Genomic DNA, 26,912 nt, shown 5'->3' on the forward strand with positions numbered 1-26,912 from the left:
TTGTTTCAATGCATTTCAATAATAACATTATTAAACAACATTATTTTACAAATTGTCAAGGTATTCCGTTAGTTCCTTAAACAGAACAGTAGCGATATCAAGTGTGCTTGGCTGTTAAAATTGATCTCTGTCCCGACCAGTTACTTCTTCTAGGAACTGTACAAACATTTCCCTACAGCCAAGCCTTGGAGTCATTGAAGTGTATCTTTGAGAAAGGACATCTATATCATTGAGTTCACACGGAAGTGGACAGGCACTGTTCACACCATTGAAAACTTAATTGTGGCTGATAGTACATCATATCGGGGGAAACACCTGTTGGGCTTTCAATCTCAACTTGTCTTCGAATTCGGTGGTGATTCCACATTTCAGCTACTTTATCAAGATCTTGCTGGATTAAAGAAAGAAAGCAAAACCTGACACATTCAGTATGAACGGGGGTCACCATCATGCAAGTAGCCAGTATCGCGAAGATCTTTAAAAAAGTTTTTCCAAAAGGTTGTAAAATTGTCATTCAATAAAACCCAAAATCTTTCAATACGCTGGTTTGAAGTTGATCGCCCATATAAGAAGCTTTTTCTTCCAGACATACAATCGCCATGATTATATCTTAAAGCCATTTGAAGATCTCGAACGACAGAATTTTCTGTGCCGTAATCCGCACGAACAACCATCGGCAGTTGATTTATTGTTTTAATGTATTCAATGTAATATCTTGCAATAATCTTTGGATCGTTATTTGTGTATGCTGCTCTCAGCCACAGCACCTTTCTTGAGTAACCATCAATAGCCCCATGTATTGATATCCCGAAAAGTTTAAGCTTATCGTATCCGTCAATGTAAATAATAAAGTTAGGACCTCGATTGACATATATTCGTCTGCGTAACCGACGCCTTAACCGTAAGTTGACACCAGCTGGGTCCATTGCCTTGACTATTTGTCTCACTGTGTCTTGAGTTGCAGCAACATTACCTGATGACTTTAACTCTGTAGCCCGAATTTGAGAAACCACAGTGGCACAGTGCCTTACTTCGTTTATAACCCTCGGTAATACAAACCGTATCTTCTTAGTCCTGAGCGATCCGACGGATCTGTCGAAGAGTTATCATAATGTTGTGTGCACAGCAAAGTAATCCACATATCTCTTTCCAGGTATATCCTAGCCGGAAAAAATGGGTCACGAGAGCATCTCTTAATTTGCTTACTTCAAATCAAGGAAATACTGCTCCCACATCTTGATTTAAGAATGAAAATAACCAAATGTATACCTGACATTATATGAATTGTAAAAAAGAGTATGAATATTTAAAAATAAACTTTCCTATGCATAATAAAGGGAAACACAACAATTCATTTTTTTTTATTTTACCCATCAGAATTTTCGACCTCGTTAATTTACTTTTCATAGAATTATATAGAAAGATGCACTAATCGATTGGTAAACAATTAAAAGAACAAACGTGCAAGCTATAGATAGTATAAAGTATGTTCTAACCTGTAATTGTAAAAAAAATAGAATTAAAATTAGATCGTCTTATGGAAAATGTAGACAAAAAATGTGATGATGTCTGAACTATGGAAGCTTGAATTGACCCCCTAGATGCCATGTTCGTATTTAACTCGTGTGTCGGCATGTCGACATGTATAAACGTGCCCTGCAAGATGAATTATAGTACATAAAAATAAACTTATACAGGAAAATACATACAGATATACTGCAAAGATCAGAAAATACCACAGAGCTTGCAGCCCTTTGATTACTTTTAAGACTTTGGTATATTAGCACAATTCGACTATCCTAATCCAAAGGTTAACCAACGACGACTGTAAAAGTTCTACTTTTCTCAGTTAGATAACTTTGAAGTTCTCAATCTGAGAACAAGTCTGTGTGTTGCCTCTAACCAGATTTAAGAAGTATAAAAACATTCAGTTCATAGGAAACGGTGTCATCTTACCACATAACGGTGCTTAACATTCAAACAAACCCTTATTGAAACATTTATTAAGAATGGGCTCAAAATAAAGGAATTGCCGGTCAAAATTCCATCTGAGCTCCACATGTGCTGAAGAGATCCATAGGCGATATAGGAAACCATCAACAAAACTACGGATCACTTCAATATAGTATTTGAATAGCCAATCTAAGCCAATCTAAACAATTAAAGTTCCGTAGCATTGCACGAAAGTGCGTTAGTCCATGTGTTTGGTAATTAAATATCACTACCCCAATAGAGAACTTACCCTGTGATTGACCTATTTTCTCCTTCTTATCCATATCCACATAGAATAAAAGCTCACATCTGGAGCAGCGAAAATTCACATATATTTTTTGCCGATGCTCAATTTTGAGATCTATATAGGGTTCCACCCCCGTGACGTACGCGCATCTGTTTATGACTTTTCCATCGTTATCTCTTTCCCTGTCGTCACAATAATTAAACCCCAGAAAAAATAAGCCAATCAACGAGCATGTTCTAATGAGACAATGGGTGTGAGTAACTAATTAAACGCACTGTGCATGTATTGGTATACGATTTAACTTTAAAACAGTGTTTCGATGCTCTTCCCATTACTTTGATAATATTACATGTTAAACAAGTAAGAAGTAACATTGCACATGCAATAATATACAATTATTGACTAGTGAGCCATTGAATATGATGTGATATTCACCGGCAGATGACATATTGACCGAGGCGATAGCCGAGGTCAATATGACTTTCTGCCGGTGAATATCACATCATATTCAATGGTTCACTAGTCAATAATTGTTTTATTATATGAATAATTAAAAATTAAAAAAAAAATCACAAAAGTAAAACCTTATAATTATACATGTACAAATTTTGCCTCGTTGAAGCGCGGGAAAAAAGACGCACGTGTTAGGCGTGCAACGACTACGCGAACGCTGAGCGTACAAAAATAATTCAAGTTTATACTTATTATTGCGGTGTAACCTTTAAGTATAATAGTAAAGTATTGATATTTTAATCGAGAAATATGCCATAAAGAACAAAAAGCAACAATTATTTTTTAATCAACACGCGTAATTAACAGTCTACGGTGTATGATCATTGAATATGAGTCTAAACCTATTTTTAGACTGGGAAAATCCAATTCAGCCAGTGAATATGATACTACACCCAGTAAATATGATTTTATAAAAAGTTCTGTTGACTACTGTTTGGACCAATGAGATTGCAGCTATATTTAGATCATATAATAATGCGTTATAAAGGTAGCAAAATGTAAACAAAGTAGTATTTTGACCTCCATACAAATACTTATTCAATCAGCGAAAGATGTACAGTAACAAAATACCTGAAATAAAAATGAGGCATAATGTGCCTTTAATTGGGATACTGTTTCTATAGCTTGTTGTTTTTTGTTGTTGTTGAGATATTACTGTAAAAACAATACTGTTTACCTTTGTAACAATACATTGTTTTTTGTCACAAAGTTCAGTTGAACAGTAAAACTAACTCCCATTGCCCAATGAAAAATTACCATTACAAAAATAGTAAGTGGTAACAAAATACACAATGTATATTAATTGTACCTGGAAAACAAATCATTCCTCCCAGATATATAAGATACTCGCAGTACTTCTTCTTTGTGAATATTTACACTTTGAGTAAAAAATGTCAATGCCATTATACGGTGGCTGATTTGGAACGCTTTTGTGCGTGTTGGTGCTAGCGACAACAGGACAAAGCGCCAAACGGCGCGTTGTCGAACTATCGTCTTGTGGTCCTGTCGCTAACAATGTACGCCAAGCGGCACGTTGTCGTGTGGCGTGTTGTCGCGATGTCACATTGTCGCTCGGTTCAAATCAAGGATTGTCTATAAGCCAAGCGACAGGGCGACATCGCGATAATGCACCGCAAGACAACGCGCCCTAGCGTGCTTCGCTAGGGACATGACGAAAATTCGACAGCGTCCCGTTTGGATGTATTGGACATACATGTGAAGGACAGACGGACGAAAAGCCATAGGACCAATAAGCTCACCAGTTGGTCGAGATTTAAAAGTCTATGTATCATTCATACATTTTACCTGGTTTATAAAGAAAATATCGAGGTCTAACCGAAATCTGGGTATAAACTATAATAAAATCAGATAGAAATCGCTTGGTCTATGCTGTAACCCAGCACAATTCACCTCGCTCTATTCTGTAACATTGTTTATTTTTTCAAACGCATTTGACGAGCAGTAAAATAGATTCAACTGGCCATTTACTTTTATAAACGTTTCTTAACAGAAAGGACTAACGTTTCGTAGGTTTACTTTTTGTAGGCAGTCTTCAATAATGTCGAAATTGAAGAAAAATCCGTTGGTCTCTCGATTCGAATTTTCAATCTGTCAAATCAACACATCTTTGATACAATATAGAGATGATACTGCGGTGCAGGGTCTGAAGAAATATATGACAAGATACCGGATCCTGACAAAAAACATCTCTTAGAAACAAAACTACTTGTAGTATGGACAAGAATAAAAATCACCTACCAGTCTTCCCCACAAATAACCCTCCATCTTGAAAATTCTATACTGTAACCTGATTTCAAGCGCGATACTGTAAAACGCTCCCTACGGTGATTTTATTCAGGGTGCAACTTCCCGAGGTATAGGGGTAACGCGCTCGTTTAGGGTGTGAGAGTTCTGGGGTTCAAATCCCAGTCGAGGCAATTATTTTTTTATTTTTAATTTTTGAAAAAAAAATTTGAAGTGTCTTTTTTAAGGAAGTAGCAACGATATGCAATGATAAAGTGCGGCTGTCATAAAAAATGAACATAAATGATTTCATGATGCAACTCTAGTCATGCAAAATTCCGCATGTATCAAACTCAAACTGTTATAGTAAAAAATCTAAACGCAGTCGCTGCATCTCCATGTCCTGCAAGATGAATTATAGTATATGAAACTTATACAGGAAAATACATACAGATATACAGTACGATTTAGATTGCAAAGATAAAAAATACAACAGAGCTTGCAGCCCTTTGACAATTTATTTTGAATTTGAATTATTATTTAGCCAAGATGTTGTTATTGGCTCCGTGGCTCAGTGATGTAAGTGGTTATGCTTTTGGTCAGTGTCTGTGGGAAAGATCCATGTTGGTGTGAGTTCAAGTCATGAAGATGGCTGTCCTATATAAATAACTCATGTGACTAAAGAAAATTTCTGTAAATATCCAGTAACGTTCAATTAATAAGAAAGAAAAGTAGGTCAGCCTATTCTGCTTTTTATATTTTAGGCAGATTTATATTTGTATCCAAACATTTCCCATTATCATGTGTTGGTTATTCACCATTTTTTGTTTCGAAATGTAAATTGTCAACATAACTCTGTGTATGTTGATGTTGTATTACGTTAGGATTTTACTGAGAAACAACCTAAAACTCCGAATCCATCCAAAAATTTAATCGAAGCTTGGCTTCCAGCTTTCTACAAAATTTATCTATCAGGGCTAGGATCCAAAATTATTTAGCCAATCAAATTTGATTTTACATAGCGTCAAAAAACCTTCAATTTTCACGCCATTTTTAAAAAGCAGCAAGTATTGTTTTGAGCGCAAAGATATAATGATGATTAAAATGTTTGTTTTCATGGATTCTTTTCAATAAATCATATTTACACTGACTTGATTTCGCGATTTCACCAGTCCTGTTTTCTCTGTAGTAAGTTTTCGTTTGGTAAATTAACATAAACGACATCTGGTTCTGTGCATTTTTTCTTTTTTCCTTTTTTCCGGTCATTTCATCCTTTCCGGTATTTAGTGTATGTATTTACTAGCCGGGATCCGGGACGCCCGGGATCCGGGATCGTATAAGATATAGAGGAAAAAAACTAATAAACTTTATTTGTGTTGATTATTGTCGTAATGAAAGGCATTAAACGTTAAAGTTTTTTTTTTTATGTAATGAAAGTTAAATTAATTTAACTTAGGATAAAGATATATTTAGAGCTATTAATTAACAAAATCACAATACTTATAATTATATGCCTAATTAATTGGAAAAATCAAAGACTATATTCTTGAATTGGTCAAATCCCGGGATCCCTATATGTTTTAATACGATACGATCCCAGCTTTTCTGAAAACAATATTCTTGAACTGGCCAATTCCTGGGCTCCTATTTTTTTTAAATAGGATCCCGGCTTTTCTGGCTGAATTGATTAACAACTTGTGTTTACTTTAGGACCTGTGTCTGTCACTCATTCCAAAACTAAATAACATATTACAACTTAACTTCGTATAAAGAGACATCTTTATGAATTCTACTTATCTATTTTTTTTCTGGTCAAGGTCAACAGGCCATATAGTAAATGTGACTTCATTCTGTCTGTTTACATGAATCTTCATATATACTCATATTCCTCTTTGTTAAACTGAGAGAACTGGCTTCCATTACTTTTATTTTGATGTTCGCTGAAGTCTCTACAGCAAACAGAACTGTCATTTTTACATTTAAACACACCCCTGGAAAGAAATTACGAAGCGAGTCGCTACTAGCTTTTTTAAAAGCTAACCTTGTTATGAATTTATATTGTAATGTTCTCTGCTAGGCAGAGAACTTCAAAATATACTATTTTTTTCGAATAGTCGAGCATTATATAGCCCACGTTGGTTAAAGTTTTTGCACTTTTATTTGTCAATTGGGATTCATATACCAACGTACAATCAAAAAATGGATTACTTTAGATTTTAAAAATTAGCACAATAAAAGATAACAAGAGAGTTGGACAATAACAATTTTCTGAAAAAATAGTAAAATATTGTTAAAAAATATTTTAAATCTTAAATTATTATATTTCATTTGGTTTTTAGGGCTACAAAGGGAAGTAATAGAGTATATAAATCCTTTGTTACTTCCCTTACAGACCTAAATGATTTACAACCAACCTTGCATTGATCTGATCTCAAATATGATTATTGATTCATCTATTATTCATAATAATGCAATATAAAATTTACAAATTAAATAAATTTGTAAATCCATGCAACCAGAACCTTTGTATAGTGTATGACTTAATGTACTTTGAAATAAACTCTTGAAACTCTTTAATTCGACTTGTCGAGCATTGATACATGTATTTATTATATACTTACAAATGAAATATTGAGAAATATTGATGAAATAAAATGCGTATTTTCATTTTCCGTATTTTTACTGTAAAAATTTATTTTTCACTGCAGTGAAACATATTTTCCGTATTTTCACTGGTGTCTTGCCGGACTACTTTCTTTTAAATTCTGCCAGTACACAAAATTTAAGGGAAAGTCTTTCAAATTTTAATGTCAAAAATGTATATAATAAACAGAAAATTCAAGTTTTTTCTATTAATACATGATTTATTTTCATCTTGTGGCATGAAAATTACCATATTTCACTCGTGGCTACCGCCACTCATGAAATATTTATTTTCATACCACTCGATGAAAATAAATCATGTATTTATAGACAAAACTTGAATATCCTCTATATACATTTTAATTTATTTAATTCATCAACGTCGCTACATTTAGCTTGGGCAGCTAAAATTAAATCGGAACAGTTAAGACAAATATTAAATTAAATTCTTTAACTAATGATCGAATAATTTTAAATGAATTTCAAAGTATAATTGTCAATTGTGACTCATGTTTATTTAATTTAGTTAATTAGTTAATTAAAGCTGTTTTCTCACAAGTGGAAAAATATAGCTAATATATGATGTCTTTTTTCTTATTATAATTGTAAAATAACTGAAATTAATGCATCTCTAGAGACGTTCCTTCTACATAACTTAAATGAAGAGAACACCGTAGTCAAATATTACTTGTTGCTGCCACACCAATAAAGATGTTTAAACATTTCCTCAAGCAAAATAATTTGCTCATAGTTAGCTGTATGGGATGTGATGTTTTGATTCATTAAGCAACAACTTTCAGTATGAAAATTGACAAATCTACATTTGTTATGTCAGTTTCTTTATTTTTTAAACTTTTTACTTATACTTACCTCTGAGCAATTGTATACATCGGAAGACATGTTCTAGAAACTTAAAAATCATTTTCTCGGGGAATCATAAAATAATATTTTTCATGCGCGAATTTACATTTAAATAATATATATGCAATGGTGTCGATTGTAGTGTTACTAATACTTCATGCTTGTAGTTAGATTATTTTATTTTAAACATAGTTTATTTCAAACAACTTCATGGTATATATACAAATTATAACAACGAAATCAGACGAATGGTGTTTAAGAAGTTGGCGTACGAATATTGTGTTTTTACGGAAATTGATAATTTGACACAGTCCACATGACAAGTGTATAGTGATTATGTATTTTATTGTTCTCTGCTAGGCAGAAAACTTCAAAGAATACTAATAGTCGAGCTATATAGTCACACTTTGGTTAAGTTTTGATCATCGATTTGTCAATCGGGATTCATAAACCAACATACAATCAAAAAGTAGATTACTTCAGATTTTAAATAATAGTAAAAGTTAGTAAAATAAAAGATAACAAAAGAGTTGGACAATCTTACTTTTTCTAAAAATAGTTAAATATTGTTGACAAATATTTTTAATTTTAAATTATAATATTTCATTTGGTTTTTAGGGCTACAAAGGGAAGTAATAGAATTTTTACTTTGTTACTTCCCTTACAGGAATTTGTAGTCGTGTAAAAACGACCTATAAATGATTTACAACCAACCAAAGGTGCTGTTTGCATTGATTAAAAACTTCCGATCACTTTATAAGGAAATACTAAGTTACGGGCCGCAACTTAGTATTTCCTTATAAAGTGATCGGAAGTTATGTTTTTGGCGGCAATAGTGCACGAGTCTTTTGTAATTAGTAAAGGGGGCATTCGAGCCGTTTAGATGTGCAATTTCCGAAAATAATGAAATATTTTCGAGTCAAGTCAAGTCAAAAACATTTATTTCTCTCATTCCATGTACAAACATGACACAATGAGGTGACAAACATGACTAAAAGTACAATGAGGCTCAAATAGCAGTTACTTAACATGCTAGCGAACAACTATAATGATAAATGATTTGATATTAAAATGATAGATTTGAATACTTTCAATTATCAAGTACGTGGAGAGCCAAAACTATTATATATGTTGATATATATACATGTATTGCGAAAACGTATGAACAAAGAGAGAAAGCTGATCTTACTTTCAAAAATAGTTTTATTCTCTGTATTTGACCAATGTGATTCGATTGTGATGGTGAAAAATGAATTTAGATTGGTAGGTTTGATGTTAAAGAGAAAAAAAAAGAAGAAAAAAATAGATATAAAAGGGCAAATGGACAAAAAAATACATGTGTAGTATTGAATTGACGATTACTACTCAATAGTCATAATAACAATCAATATTTTAAACATATTCATATCACAATATCCTGATGCGAAAAACGTATCAAACAAAATGAATATACTACATGTATTTCAGTAAACATACGAATAATTTTCAAGGTATAACTGGAGAAGTCTAATGTTTAACAATAACAAAAAAGATAGGGTGACTACTTTAATACTCTCAAGGAATGGCAGATTAAGGGAGATAACAAAAATAGCTTTACATAGCAGATGTTCCTTTAATTAAAGCAGCACGCCTCCAGATTCATTCTAATTTTCATGAAAATTTTGAAAATGTATTTGAATGTATTATATTGTGAAATAACCAAATGGAAGCCATTTGCACATTATCAATGGCACTCACAAGCCATGTTAAATACCAAAAAGTGGTCAAAATATGCATAAATAATCCTTATTGCGTTAGTTACGCAGTAGAAAGATAGTTGTAAATACTAAAAAATCAGTCATTAACCGCAAATAACATGTAAAATATTACTTGAATCTTGAATCATTTTACGTTTCCTAAAATCATAGTATAAGTTTGATTTTATTGAAATATTTTGACTCATCTGGAGGCATGCAGCTTTAAAGTTAGGTAGTATTCAAGTGTTTTATTATGCAAAATGAATTGAATATAAATTATAATGTAATTTAAAGAAAAGTTTTCAGATCGGATGGAACTGGTGTTCTCCGCCTACACTATCGTGGACCTGAACTCAACCACAGCACTACCTGGCAATAAGGTCTTCATGCGAGGACACCTTTACAGCTTATCTACTTTATGAAATGTAACCATACCGACAGGCAACGATTTGAACATTGGGGCTAACATGTTTGTTTCAACATTCACATTTTGTTATAGTTATGTAGCAAAGGGATTCTTAAATTCTTTTTTTCCCTTTTCATTTCTTATATGTGCTGACGGATCTGCACGTACATATTACTATTGTAGCTTTCGACAGACAACTTACAGATTAATAAATGTAAACAATACCACTAAGATTTTAAGCTTAAAGTGATTTACTAAGGCTGCAAGAAATTACGGTATTCGTGTGACATGGACAGCGGTGTTAACTTTTCAAACAAGTTTTATACAATTTTAGACGTTGAAACCGCCGTCAAGCATTAATTACCTAAAAAATTAAAACAATTTATTTCTTAAAAGATAAATCAACTTACATTATTTATATCATTTGATAGTTATTAACCTTTTTGATTGTTCCCAGCCTCTTGTCTAACATTAAGAAATTCTTCAAAGATAATTGAGCCGCGCCATGACAAAACCAACGTAATGCGTTTGCGACCAGCATGGATCAAGACCAGCCTGCGCATCAGCTCAGTCTGATCAGGATCCATGCTGTTCGCTTACAAACCCTATTACAAGTAGAGAAACTGATAGCGAACAGCATGGATCCTGATCAGACTGCGCGGAGGCGCAGGCTTGTCTGGATCCATGCTGATCGCAAATCCACTATGTTGGTTTTGTCGTGACGCGGCTCATATGTAGTTTAAATGCATTGCCACCTAATCTTGCACATTGATGCACATACAAACACAAAATACAAAATTAGAAACTGAAGATGAGATTATCTTATTATCATATTTATGTAGGAAAATAAAGTTTCTTAAGCTAAAAAAATAATGTTTATAATATTTAAGTGTCTATATACATATATACATAAGAACGTGGAGCCGTCTCGCATCGGTATTTGGAATCGGCAATGTGGTCAACTTAAGTTATGTGAAATGCGTATAAAGCATCACTAATGCCGTATTTTTCTCCCTTTTTACCATACATGGTAAACCGATACCCCTTTGGAGGTGAAGTCACTCTTCCAGAGAACAGGGTTCCGTGCTTTTCAAGGTATGTATCTTCTACTCTGATATGTTGTAGATAAGGCGCTGTGATACGAAACTGAATTTCAGTGTTTTCTGGTAAGTTTCCTTTCAGAGGCTCATGTAGAATGCATTTCTCATCAGATGCCGCTTCATATGTTTTTGGATATTCATGGTTTTTGTCCTCAACTTCAATGCACTTGAACTTGTATTTAATTATTTGAGGAATGCCATCACTTTTATCATCAGACGTAAGTTCACCAAATATGGATAACTGGTAATCACCTGGCTGTCGTGGATGTACTAAAATCTTGTGGACACCATTTTCCTGGATGTCAAATGTTGCATTTCTTTGTACTTTTAACCACCTTCTTGTTTCAAGCACTAACTCAGAACTTAATGTGATATCTTTCCTTTTATCACTTTTGAATTCCATATGTAATTCATTTTTCATTTCAAAATATGCGGTAGTGTGACTAACCGCCCGTACTCCTATTTTGAATGCTTGAGGACTATATTTGACATTAATATTGAACTCTTCCAGGCTTATCGGTTTGGATAATAATTGCCATTTCTGACTTTCTTTTAAGTTATCATCCATGTATGGAAAATGATCAGAAACAAATTGCTTTGGGTCTGTCAGGAAGTAGAAGTCATCGAATTTCTTTTTGAACATATTAGACTTTCTATCATGATGTCCAGCGCCCCATGTACTATCCAATAGATACCATTTCCCCTCAAGTTGGACTGCATTCCAGGCATGATCTGTCCTTGTGTAGAGAGTGAATTGTTTGGAAGGTGAATAGCCATAACCCTTCGAAAATCCAGATACTTTCTTTACAGGAATTCCGGCTTCGCTTTGAAAAGATGAAATTAATAACATGTATATTTACATAGAGGATATTTGTTTGTTTTGCATGTAAGATCGAAATATAATTTCACTGAGTGAACACCAGATGCAATATTTTCACGAGTGGCGTAGCCACGAGTGAAAATATAATAGCTGGTGTTCACGAATGAAATATATTTCAATCTTATATGTAAAACAAATAAATTTTCTTTTTATTTCATGATTTTTAAGTGATTTTAAGTATTTTTTACTGATTTTGCCGCGTAACGTTGCGCATTCTCCTTTGTGACGTCATCACATCATGACGTCACATCATCAATTTTTAAATATAGTTCTGCTAAATTTCTCCAATTTTGTTACATTTTTAACATGATGTATGATGACATAGACTTTCTTTTCCGAAAGAAGCAAAATTGACGTATGACGGCATTTATTTCTGCGTGTTATTCCATTTAGTTATGATTTTCTTTTCATCCGCATTCAGATATAGTCCGGCTACAGTGAAAATTATATTTTGTAAATTTCACTAGTGGTTTATCAGAATATAATCATCTGATATATAACAATAAAACACTGGAAAGCATGAAATAAACATGGGTCTCCTTCACTAGAGTGTTAATTTTACAGGTATTTAATCAGTTTCAACAAATGAAGGGCTTTTGAATCATTTAGAAGCTATACATTCATTTACAATAAATAGGGTGTTTTTTTATTATAAATGACTGTTTATGCATCAAGCAATATAAGGTTCTCCCTAAGGTATTCTCCAAAACACCCATGTGACCAATACAATCTTAGATAATGAAAAAGAAAACTGATTTTTTTAAAAAAAAGTTTCGTTTTTCAAAATAGTATTTCATGCAGTTTCATTACCTGTTGATTATCTTTCACTTCTTATTATTTATTGCATTTCACTTTTTGTTTTGCAATTAGTTTTAGAATAATATTTTTCATGATATTGTCTCACCTGCATAACAGATTAAACACTCTAGCATATCCTTCGCACACACTTTTGCCGGTCTTCATCACTGATTCGGCATCATTTGAAGCTGACCTCGCTCTGCCAAAGTAACCATCATCATCATACCTAGAGATGAAAAAAAAATATTCAAATATTATTTGAATTTTTATATTCATTATCGACGTATCCAATCTATTTCACAGATTGTTTAATAACTTGTTGTTATTAGGTTTATAATTAAAATAATGAAACAAATAGAGTACTTAAAATGTCAGACATGGTCATGATTTTGAAAATGACAGTGTGTTTTACTTTTCCCATGCAGACCAAGTATTCTTATTCCTTATTACTCGTCCGGGAAGCAATTGAACCAATGTGCAGATGCAAATAAATCCGGCATGAACAAAAGGCTTTGTTTGATCTCCTACGTAAGAGTTGCACAGTCCTGCATAGGATATAGGACATAAGATCTACGCAGGAGTTAAAAACTCGTAATTAGGCTTCATTATCATTTCTATAGAACATGTTGAATTGGCACCAGGACGCTTCCGTAACTTAGTGTAGATGATACTTTTATTGTAAAATAAAAAATAGTAAATAGTAAATAGTTTAAACACAAACATTTTTTGAACCTTCTATCAGGGCCATGTCTGTCAATTGAATAGTTAATAATACGTTGAAGATGCTACTACCAATATTTTCACAATTGCTTACTCTATGTTTTCTGTGATCCAGACAAAAAACCCTCGTGCCAGCATTCTTGGATCGTTTGAAAATGATGACAGATATGCTACGAGTTCTTCTGCAGAATTGTTCAAATGGCTTGGAGCCTGTAGTTGAAAATAATCATGAAGTATGTTAGAAGTTAACTGAATTCTTTAAACAACTTCTTGGTATTGTGTTTTCAAAAATATATTTTTCTGTTTTAAAAAGGATTATAATAATTTAGGTACCTCAATAAGTAAAGTAATAATAATAAAAGAGAGAAAAATTACACTAAAAGCAATAGCAACAGATTAAACTATCACAAACAAGTGTGAACTAAAACATAAATATTACAGAACAGAACAGAACAGAACAAATATTTTATTTTGAATTAAGCATATACAGCTCATCTTCATATACAACAAATATATACATTCATGAATATGAAAAATGGTAAACGCATATCAATAAATGAAATAAACTAGTGAGAGTGTAATACAACACATGTAATATATTATACAATCCTTATATAACTTTAAACAATACAACAAGGTGGTCTTATGTAGCATTATCCGGCATTCAATGAATCAAATCTTAATTTAAAAGCTTTGTTACAATATATAGCTAATTTTGTTAACACTGACTTCCTTTCTGAATTCAGCAATTCTAAAATTTTAAACATGCTAGGGTTTCTTAAAAAATAGTTGGATATATACTGTTTCCTAAGAGAATCACACAATGTACAAATCAATACAAAGTGATATTCATCTTCGATGTCATTATTGTTGCAAATAGTACATTTCCGGTCATTTCTATCAATAATATTGTGTCTACCTGTTTCTATGAATAAATTGTGAGATGATAATCTAAGTTTAGCTAATATATTTCTTAATTTCATAGAGTCAACAATATCCAGGTATTTAGACCTGCTAAAATCGGTTTTAATATGTTTATACGAATACAAAGAAGAACAAATATGTACACTAGAATGCCAATTTGTGATATAAATATCTTTTAAACGACCGTGTAGGACTGGTATAAATATATTTAGCTTAACTGATTCTGGATGCATCCACATATCATTAAATCCAGCACTTTGCAAAAGTGCTTTGACTTTAGACAACCAATTTACAGTATTAGACTTTGGCCCTATCTCCAATCTCTGACAATTAACAATATAATTTAATATACAATTGCTTGTTTTATTTTGATATATTTTTATAAAATTTTTAACAATTCTTACATGACGTGAAATATATAATGGAATCGGCCTACTTCTGCAAACAATGAAAGAGTATTTGTTGCCATTTTCACATTAAGCAACCATTTACAGAACTTCCTATGTACAATCTCCAAATTTTCCGATGGTATGCTACCCCATACATTACAACTATAATTTAGAATTGGTAGAACATATGCATCAAACAGGTTGAACATAATATCAATGGGAACTTGCTTAGCTCTTGTTGCATTAAATAATGAGCTCATAGCCTGTAGTACTTTGCCTTTTAGTGTGTTGGTCGCTGGTATGAACGAACTTCCGCTAGACAAAACAATACCTAGATAATTAAACGTTTTTACAATTTCTATATTTAAACCCCATATATCCACTTATAACTTTTATTTAAAACTCAACCCTTTCTAAACCTTATCTACGTTTACAGTAAGATGCTATTTGTTACAATATTTTTCTAAACTATTTTAGAAATTTTGTAAAATTTGAGCAGATTCAGAACAGATAACGGCGTCATCTGCAAATAATAGCAAATAAATCGGTATTTGATCTAATGTTATACCATCATCTAAATTTTCTTGTAATAAATTTACTAAATCATTCAAAAAGAGACTGAACATTATTGGTGCAGTTATCTCACCTTGAAAGAGACCCATTTCACTACTGAAAAATTCAGACAACGTATTTACATGTTTCACTCACAATTTAACATCTTCATACATCGAATATATTACAGAAAACAATTTGCCACCAATACCACATTTTATCAATTTATACCATAGACAGTTCCTGTCAATTAGATCGTATGTTTTTTTAAAGTCAATGAAACAGCAAAATAGTTTCTTCTCATCATTTATAAACTTTTCAATCAAAGAATGTAATATAAAAATAACATCTACAGTGCTATAATCTGCTTTAAACCCAAACTGGGCATCCGTTATTTTGTCATTTTCTACAAACCATTTCTTCAGCCTGTTATTTATAATCACTGTGAAAAACTTAGCAAAACAACTTGTTATCGTAAATCCCCTATAATTAATCGGGTCTGTTGAATCACCCTTTTTATTTGTTTGGGTCGTCAGACCAAACAAATAAAGGTAGCGAAATTTCAGAGTCTAATGCTGTTAATTGCAATTGCCGAAAGTAGTCTACTTTTTTGTGTGTGTGTGTATTTGCGTTTATTTATACTCGCCACCGGTTGCCCATATGGGCGAGTCCCCCAGAAGAGTATTAGTCATTTTAGATTTTTGGAGGATAGTGCAATTACAGATACAGAAAGATGCCCCAATTCCAGAAGCCTCTCCTGGTTCTTTAGCGTGCCAAGTGTTTAAGCACCCATACACGGGACCTCGATTTAAAGTCTCATCCGAAAGACTGATTAGTAATTTTAGTTGGCCAGCCCGGGAATCGAACCCACAATGTCGAGCGCTCTAACCGATTGAGCTATGCGGGCTGGCGGTTACTTCCCTTTATATGTACACTAACGTCGAAAATGCAGGGGAGATCACTGCGTAAAGATGGTCAAAGACAGGCACATTAATTTTCAAGCAAAATAGTTCCCGAATGGTCGAAGATTTCTAATATTGTTTTATTGTATTTTCTGATCGAAAATAAGTAAATACAAAGCGGACATTCAATCTCTGACACAGAAGTTTACGACAAGCCTAACAACAAGTAGTTCTCAAAACAGCTTAAAACTAGCGATTTAAAAGAAAGAAATATTTTTATTTTGTTACAAGTATCCAACAAATTACAACGCATTCAAAGTTTAAAAATAGCGTTGGCTTATAGAATTGTCAATAAATGCATAATCACAAATTACGCGGATGAATATGATTTTATCAATGAAAATACTATTTTTAGCGATGTCGATTACCGAATACTACACAAACCGAGTAGTGGAATATATAGATTCTACATGTCGGACTGTTTGGGCGAGAAGATTTTCGCTAAATTATTCACTTCAATTTTAAACAACAGGTTTATCCTGAACAAAATATCCGAAATTAATAAGGATTACAAACCCGAAATGCAATGGCAGTTCTAAATTAAGAATGACCCAATAATATTCAGACATTGTTTGTATAACTTCTCCGCGGTGCAGGGGTAACGCGCTCGCTTAGTGAGTGAGAGGTCTGGAGTTCAAATCCAAGTCGAGCAAACTTTTTTTTTTAAATTCTTTTTTAAGTGTCTTTGTTAAGGAAGTAGCCATGATATGCAAGGATAAAGTGTAGCTGTCGTAAAAAATGAACATAAATGATATTTTGATGCAACTCTAGTTATGCAGAATTCCGTATGTATCAAACTCTGGTGCCTTGCAAAATGAATTATAATACATAAAAATAAACTTACACCTGTAGGTAAATACATACAGATATACAGTACGATTTAGATTGCAAAGATCAGAAAATACCACAGAACTTGCAGCCCTTTGATTCTTTATAAATATACATGCTTATAGTAAGCTCCAGGATTATTTACATTTGTGTTAAACAACAGTTAAAGTCGTTACAAGCCCTGATTTAGAATAATATGGCTTCTTCAGGCCGTTCACATATAAATTCACCGTGGCTGAAGGGTTTTCGCGCTCGCTTATATAGGAAGCGAGAGGTCTGGAGTTCAAATCCCAGTAAAGGCAACTAATTTTTTTCAAATTGTTTAAGTCAAATAAACATTGGATTGAATATCAGTGTTGCAATTAGTCTTAAAGCCAATTTACTACAATTAAAACGCTGGAAAGCATTGGTGGCACTATACATATAATCTCACAACCTGTACATTTCTTACATTCTGAGACCCAAACAAATTAAGCGCCTTCTGTGCTTTGATTATGTAAAGGAATAATAATACCGGATGACCAACATTTTGGGAAAGATCTACTATTAAGAATATCATTAAAAGCAATTGTTAAGGATTCACAATATCATTTATACATGAGTACTCGTTGTTAAGTACTCGTATAAGATGTTATCAGCAGAACAAGCTTTATTACTACTTAAGCTTTTTGATGCTAGAACAATCTCTTCCACAGATATCGGTTTATCAAGTTCTTCAAATGTAGCATTGTTGCCTTCTGATTCTAAGAAAGTTTTTACAAAGTCATCGCAATCATTATTAGTTTCACGTTTATCATGATTTGTAGAAAGATTTTTAAAATGTTCATAAAAAGAGTCAACTGTTATTTCTTCAATCCGATTTCCTGGCGATTTCTGTTTAAAAGTCTTCCAAAATTCACGTGGTGATTTATGTTTTATTGTATTAAGAGATTGGGCAAATGTTTTATTATAATTATTTTTACATTTACGACAATAATATTTATAGTCCTTTTTCTTGATATAAACGTTCATTCTTTTCTCATCATTTGGGTTGATATTATATTCATACATTGCCTTTTAAAACAATTAATGTTTTTCTTTGCACACTTCGTTATACCACTTTTGCCTGTTTTCGTCTGTACCGGTAAAATTCACAGTTTTACTTTTAGTGCAGCGTTCAAAGTAGTTCTTTCCATTTAAATGTAGAAAATCTGTGAATTTATTTACTAGTATATCGGGTACTTCTCCATTAGAAACATCATTTAACAAACTGTTTTCTAAATCACTAATGCCGTGTCTAACGTCATTTACAAAAGCATCTCTATATTCATTATTCCACTTGTAAAACGTATGTTTTTTTTTTTGGAAGATGTATTTGATAGCTCAGTATTTATACCGAAAGAGAACGAGACTGGCGCTTGATTTGAAAAGGTATTGAAATCTGTAACATTAAAACTGACTATGTCCTTAAAATTACCCTCCTCCGTCAATACATAGTCGACTAGACTTTCTCCGTTGTGTGTCATACACGTCCGTTTACCGATACCGTTATCGTTATGAAGTCTTCCGTTAACAACACGTATGTTGGTTGATTTACATAAATCAATTAAAAATTCTCCAAATCTATTCGCTGTTACGTCACACGTTGTGCGAGGGAGCGCCGAGTCAATATCAAATGTATCATCGTTTCCTATCATTCGATCGTTATATCTATTTATATAATTTTCAATTTTTCTAAAAATATCAACGTCATACGTATTGTGAATAGGAGAATTTTCTGGTGCTATATAGGTTACTGCAAGATATATGTCTTTTTCTATTTGAAAAAATGTTTTATCCAGTTTTAGCCAAATTAAGCAATCAATGTCATTTTGAACAACTTTAACCCCCTTACGGCAAATATCCTTTATATAAATTATAAGTCCCCCGCTAGATCTTCGTGCCCTCCAATGCTGAAAGCGTCTGTATGAATGGATCGGATTACTGTATCCGTTAAGTTCAATTTTAGACTTTTTGTTAGTCCAGGTTTACAGCTAATAGTTGTGATTCAGTCACATTTGGTTATACATGTGTTTATAAATTGGCACACAATGTATGCAAAAAGGGGACTTTCAATATATTTCATTAAAAGTTTATGTGGCACCTTTACAGATTTACTGGTGTAGGAAGACCGCAGGTTACCCCTACGTGCAATATTTCAGGCACGAACAGGTTCCTAAGTAACACACATTACCCTGGTAGAACCACAAGCTATAATTCATAATTACCTCGAACAATATGTAGTAGTTCTACCACGTGGTTATAGATCATGCAAATACGTATAAATAGAGCGTGCAATCTTTAATCATGTATAACGAATGTAAGTGCATGTATTTGACATTGAAGGAAAATTGAAGTCTTTTTCGGTTAAACGTTGACGTTCATTATTAATTTAAAAATGTCCACTGTTGTACAATTGTAAACATTTTTATACTTTCCGTTTCTACAACCATAACAATAATGATAAGTATATGAATAATGTGCTGTTTACTTTTATATCTATAAATTTACTTAATATAAGTGGATTTTTACTCGATATATTGGCACAAACTTTGTGAACAACTCCCATTTGTATACTTGTTAAGTTTCCTAGCGTATGTGAAGTACACTTTCAGTTCTATGAAATTGGAGGTGGTCAATACTACATATTTTTTGTTTCGTGACATTTTACATTAAAATTTTGTAAAATATAGTTTGAATGGCAAAATATCAGATATTATATGACTGGTTCATGAAGCAATCAAGTAAATTTGACCATTATATGGCAACCTTTAAAATAATTGTTATCGATTTACCAAAAAGTGGTAAACGATTTTTTGGACAGTAAGGCGACACATCTTATCGTATTGAACAACATAAAAGAAATTGTGTTTTATTTGTATGTACTTTATCAATTGGACAAGTTAAGCATAAACAATACCTATGCATTTATCCCAGAAGCGTAAAGCTTAAAACGTGGATTGGGTGAAATTACCAAAAACAAATGAATCTTATTAAAACTTGCCTTTACTTTAATTTCAGTTTAATAATCGTGTGATATTGCCATTGCCGTCAATGTGTAGGTTCATCCGAACCGAGCCTACAAAACTAAATATACAGGTAACAAAGAACAAAAGCACCTCATATGTGACTTTGCTTTGCTACTGTTGTTTCTCTTCGCGTTTTGTCCAGTACTGACTTGTATACATAATATCATTTAAAAAAAACAAACCTGTCTAGCATGTTGATCTATTTTCTGGTAGTCATATGTCTCTGCCAGGTTCCTTTGTTTCTTGTTGAAACTGTTATCTGTGTCTTTGAGATGTTTTGTTTTCTCAGGCACATTAACAGCTTGCAGCTTACAATCATTATTTTGCACCTATATTTTCAAAGTATTTATAAACTTTTACTCTTGTATTAAAAACTGCATACACAGCTGTATTTAACGGAAAAGAAACTATTCATAAACGAGTGGCGTAGCCACGAGTGAGAAAACTGTTTTTAAAGTTTACGAGATGAAAAAAATTACATCTTACACAACAAACGAATTTTCTTTTTATTTCATGCTTAAAAACAAGTTAAAACAAAATTTCCTTGATATTAACTTTAATATTTAAATCTGTTTTCCCCATAAGAAGCCTCTCTATTAGTCAAATTTCTTATAAAATACAAGAGGTCTTTCCTGAAAAAATAAGTTCGACAATCAACGTTAAATGGCGATGATATTATTCATTTTATTTAAATAATATGAAAGATCGCTTGTTTTAATAATAAAAACAAACAATTCTAGTAGGAGAAAAAGTCAAACCATCCATCCATATTTCCGTTACTTACGGCGAATTTATATTAGACTTGGATCTGTGAAATGTAAGCGGCCGCCATTTTTAAGAGTTGTGTATTTCATGGGAGGAAAATAATTGTGTTTGATTCAAAGGGATATCATTTGGATTTGTTAGTCATACATCTTTTAAGAAGAAAGAAAACTTATTTAAGGATTGTTACAGACAATTAATAAGTGTTGACAGATGTGTAAACATTCAAAAAGCGGCTAGGAAATTGGAACACATGGACTTTTTGAAAGGCTGCAACGCTGGGTTATTGACTTATTTTTCGGGCTGATGTCTGTCATTGCTTTTAAAGCTTTTAGGAAGTTATTGCTCGATGGATACTTAAATATGCCCAAATGTCATCAAGAGCTGCATATGGAAGGAATTGTATTTTTCAGACTGTAAACATGAAACAAAAATTTATAGAAGATATTTGGTAATTGTTAATTTGAATTAATTGAAGTAAGTTTTCTTCTTTTTATTACTCTTGAAATTTCAGTTTTTTTGCCAATTTCAGCTTTGCTTTTCTCTAAACAGCCCTTACAATGTCAGAATTGTCAACAATAATAAAATTGAGGTACCGCATGGGGAATATCTGAAAAAAGTAGTCTCATCTTTGAAAAGTGTGAAATTATATTTTAATAATTTTCACTGTGAAATTATCAAATATAATTTGCACGGATAAATCAGTAATCCACTGAAAAGCATAAAATATTCATATATTTAAAGGCATCTTTTCCAATAGTCTTAATAAGAAAAACAACAAAAAAACATTCGTTATATCCAATGTTCTTACCGTTTCAGTAAGTGTATGTTTTCTCCCTCCATAGTTGTTTGGCCCCAATTTGTCTGAACTATTTTGTGTCAGTTTGCTATCGTCATATTGTTGTCCATGACCTCTAGAAGTTCTGTCATTTTTGTATTGCTCGCATTCGTCTGTAGAAGTTTCTTCATTGTCGTATTTACCGTACCTTACTTGAATCATTCCTTCATCGCTGTAATGGCCGTAACGGTTTTTAGACATTTCTTTATTCATGCATTGGTCGTACCGGTCTCTAGGCATTACTTTATTAGCGTATTGGTCGTACCGGTCTCTAGGCATTACTTTATTACCGTATTGGTCGTACCGGTATCTAGGTATTACTTTATTACCGTATTGGTCGTACCGGTCTTTAGGTATTACATTATTACCGTATTTGTCGTACCGGTCTTTAGGCATTACTTTATTACCGTATTGGTCGTACCGGTCTGTAGGCATTACTTTATTATCGTATTGGTCGTACTGAGCTTGAGATATCCCTTCATTGCTGTATTTGCCGAACTGGTCTCTTGTCATAAACTTTTCTTTAGTATTGTACTGGTCGTGCCAGTTTCTAGATATTTCTTTATTCATGTACTGGCCAAACAGGTCCTTAGAAATCATTTCTTTTCTATTTTGGACAAACCAGTTTGTAGAGATTTCTTCATCTTTTAATTGCTCGTTCTCATATCTAGACACTTCTTGATCGAAATAGTTATTACACATATTTTCATTCTTCATTTGGTCATTCCAGACTCTGTCATTGCTGTATTGCTCATGCCGATCTCTATACATTTCTTCATTGCAAAATTGGTCAAACCGGTCTTTGGATATTTCTTCATCCCTTTTTTGGTCATTCCAGACTCTAGACATTTCTACACCGCTGTTTTGGTCATACAGGTCTTTATACTTTTCTTCATCCTTGTTTTGGTCCAACCAATCTCTAGAAATTTCTATTTTGCTGTTTTGGTCATACTGGTCTCTAATTTCTTTATCGCTGTTTTGTTCAAACCGGGCTCTAGACATGTCTTCATCGATGTTTTGGTCCAACAAATCTCTAGAAATTTCTATTTTGCTGTTTTGGTCATACTGGTCTCTAGATGTTTCTATATTTCTTTTTTGAGCATTTTGTTCTCTAAATAGGTCGTTATTGCTGTTAATTTCTTTATTTTTGACTTTGTCGTTTAAACCTTTCAACATTTCCTCAAATCTACTGCTTTCCGGTATATGTCTATCACCATTTAAACTTGCTCTGACTTCTGGCAGTTTTCCGTTAACATAACTTTTCCCTATGTTTTGGTCACTTGTTACGTCATTTCCATATTCTGACGTACGGATCTTTTGTACTTTTTCTTCTTGCATAGCAGACTGGCGTTTCCGTGAGTTTTACCCATGCCAGAAATTTCATCTCGCATGGGGGGGGGGGGTTCCAGATGAGTCGCGTGCCAAACAACAACGTCATTTTACCGCACTTTATGGATGAATTGCGTTAAAATGACGTCATTTTAGAAGGGAAATATGTGCTTATGATGACGTCATTTCACTGTTGTTATTTAAGTTGTAAGTTCATACGCTATTGTAAGAAAATAGTAATGGATGAAATGACTTTAATTTTCATGAACATATATCGCATTGAGGTAAACCATTTTAAATATGAAATAATATGGCAGAATATGCAAGAAAAATATCTGACATATGATTGCGGTTCGGATCGGAATATCCGTCCCTCGGGAACCCGCCCATGGGCGGTAACTCGGCAAGCCTCGTTACCGCCCAATGGGCGGGTCCCTCGGGACGGATATTCCGGTCCGAACCGCAACATATGACAGATATTATTAATCTCCATTTTGGTACTCCATTCCTTTTAAAACTTCTTCATTGTTTTGTTTTTTTACATGGGCAGTTACGATTTGATCATTGTGCGTTTTGTCCTTCCTGTTTCTTCTTTTGCTTTTTTTGCAACCATCTTTACTGTCAGACAAGTTATGTGTTTTAGATATTGGATCTTTTATTTTTCCATTTATATCTTCTTTCTCAAGCCTTTTCATTCCCTCTATTTGTTCAATTAATGGATTTTTTCTAGACCTGTCATCATACTGGTTTGTATCTTTCTTTGTTTTCCTTTCCTTTTCTCTTTCTTTTCCTTCAAAAGTCTTTTACGTTTGTTTTTCCTTTGCAACATGGTTCCTGTTTACTGGATATACTTTTTGTCTATTTTTAAATCCGGACTGATTACTGACTGTGATCGATTCATCTTTTAGATCATGATTTTTATGAAATACTGTTTGATTTCCATTGTCGCCAAATCCTCCGGGAATAGAACGTGAGACTGGCCTAGGCTGTGATGCAGAGCATCCCATTCCTCTTTTCCGATCAGCCCTTTAATGTTAAACCCTACTTGATAATAATGTGTCTTTCTCTGATAGAGGTAAGCATGATTAATTAAGTATAATATTTATATTTTTCTAATGCTCTTTGTAATTATATGAAAGTTTTTTGTTGGTTTCTAACACAATAGAATTGCTAAGAAAACCAACACACGCAATAAAAGAACAAACAAACAAATTACAAATCAAAACAAACAATAGAAAACAGATAAAGACTGTAGGCGGTATGTCTTTAATCTATTGTTTTACATTTCATTGGAAAAAGTATAATTTTATAATTAAAAAAAAGATATACATTTAAAATTTTATTGTTATTTTTTCATTTTAAATTTCATGTAAATTATAGTTTTTATTGAAAACATTTCAAACCTTTATATTTTCTATCCTTATTTTTCAGTTGCGAATACTTGAATTTCGTTTTCATTTCTCATTCAAAATGTATATGTCATGGCCTTTTTCAACGGTATTTGTACAGATAAGGCCAACTTATTTTTTGTGTTTGGTGTGGTGAGTGCATGCCACCGTACTTATTATTACGATTGTTATTTTATCAAAATGGTAAACCAAAAATTATAACAAAACTGTTAAATAGATTACTACATGTTGTTCCTTCAGCATCTACCGATGTATGCAAAGATAAGCCGGCACATCGATAAACGCCTTATAGCACCTTACATCGTCTACCGCTCGCAGGCAACCGTTTACGGGAGTAACGAGCTCGAGGCTCTGCCGAGTTTCCGCTAAATAGTTACCCGATATTAATTATATGAAATAAAATTACGACTTTTTGTCGTGTTACACTTTTTCCTTATAGTAGCGTATGAATTTATAACTTCATACATAACGAAAAAATGATTTCATCACACCAAAGCGATTCATTTTAAAGGCGCGCTGAAATGACGACATTTAAAGCACGCGGTCAGTCTGTGAACAATAAATAATCCTGTCTGTTATGCTAGAAACTGCGCGATACCCTATCCCATTAATACTGTAACCAGCGTGATAAACGAAAAATGCTGCTAGGCCTTAGGTAAAGCATGCGGACAACTTTTATTTACTTGATCATACACTAAATCGTGCCCTTGGTAACATCTGCTTTATTGACACTGTCAGTACTGCGCTATAATGTTTTGTTATGGTACAACCTGGTCGGGCATCCTCTTTGTAAGTCCTAATCTTTACCACCAGGTCATCACTGGTAATTTGAATGCTTTTTTGTCAATCTTTCTTGTTACATTTTATTCTGACTTATGATTCTGATTTTCAGGAAATGATAAATATTTCATGGTTATCGTTGTACTTTTAAATATTGTAAAATTTATGAGTCTAAACTTTCTAAATTATTGTAATGGATTTGCCTTGATTTGAATTTGGAATTGGCCATTCAAAGTTCCAGGGATTTCAATACCATTTTACTAAAATAATAAAACAACTTTTAACAACCTGATCAGATGTTTCTTTTAACTGAAATATTGTACGATCATTTTGTTTCCCTTTTTCTGTTTTAAAAGGACTAATATAAAAAACAAACAATTTTATGCCTGTTATATGTAGACGTTTGATGATCGATTTGGCATTGTCCTGTTATGTAATCCTTGCAATTTCACGTTTATGATAAGAGTTTAGCAACTCAAAATTATTCCATTTGACAAGCAGAATAAATCGCGACACAGTAAACTTGCCAATTGAATATTAAATACTGAATTCAAAAAGAATAAAGAAGTAAGGACGAATATTGCGTGATAATATCAATATGAAATATTTTTTTGTTAAGATAGTTGTAATGAATTGTAATCGTTATTGGAAAAGTGATAGGTAATCAAACACGTGTATAAAAAGGATATACATGTATGTATACATGTAATTTGAACGTGCATTTCGTATAGTTATACAACAAATTTATTTTTATAAAACGATGAATTGAAATTTGGACTGTATTCTTTCTTAATTTATCTCGATTAAGTCTTCTTAACATACCCTTGGTTCGAAATCTTCAAAATTTCTTTCATGTTTTTTTTTTTATTTCTTTAAGTCAAACATTAATTATATTATCATTCATATTATCATAAATAATCTACATTTCATAGGATATATTTATATTCCTTTATTTGATTCCCATCCATACATAACAACATAAAACCATTCAATTACATAATTTTACAAAATTAAAGTTGTGTGTAGACTATAAAAATAACCTAATGGAAGGGAGGCAACTCTGCAAAAATTTCCAATCTAACTGACAGAGTTTACCTCTCTTCTCATTCCGTATTCATATGCATATATATCAACTTTATATTTCTAAATATATTGAAAATCTTGTTCTAAAATACTCAAAGAATTTCTGGTACAATTGTTTTATCTTGAAAACCCTAGTCATGTTCTCTTACTTAAAACCATAAAAATTAGACCGAATAGCAACAGATTCTTAACCTATAAAATCATTTTCTGTATTTAATTATTTCGTATGATTGAAAAGATAAGACCTATATCAATAAAAATAAAACATTGTTCAAATTAAAGAAAATGTACGTCTTTGCCTAAAATAGAATAAAATTGAGGAATCAGTTAGCAATAGGAAAGCAATGACAAGACTAAATATTCATTTAAA

General features: G+C 32.7%; 1 protein-coding gene across 1 annotated transcript; it reads right to left on the bottom strand.

The window, feature by feature from the left end:
- Nucleotides 1-8,794: 8,794 nt before the first annotated feature.
- Nucleotides 8,795-23,749, bottom strand: LOC132755386 (uncharacterized). Its single transcript, XM_060746257.1, has 5 exons — nt 21,915-23,749; nt 20,524-20,670; nt 13,734-13,849; nt 13,026-13,145; nt 8,795-12,065 (listed from the first exon to the last, which is right to left on the bottom strand). Exons 1-5 carry the CDS (start codon nt 23,277-23,279, stop codon nt 11,105-11,107), a joined length of 2,709 nt encoding a protein of 902 aa, XP_060602240.1. The 5' UTR covers nt 23,280-23,749; the 3' UTR covers nt 8,795-11,104.
- Nucleotides 23,750-26,912: the final 3,163 nt, after the last annotated feature.

Source organism: Ruditapes philippinarum, unplaced genomic scaffold (genome assembly GCF_026571515.1).
Source record: "Ruditapes philippinarum isolate M1 unplaced genomic scaffold, ASM2657151v2 ctg3322_1_1_1_1, whole genome shotgun sequence".
Classification (NCBI taxonomy): domain Eukaryota; kingdom Metazoa; phylum Mollusca; class Bivalvia; order Venerida; family Veneridae; genus Ruditapes; species Ruditapes philippinarum.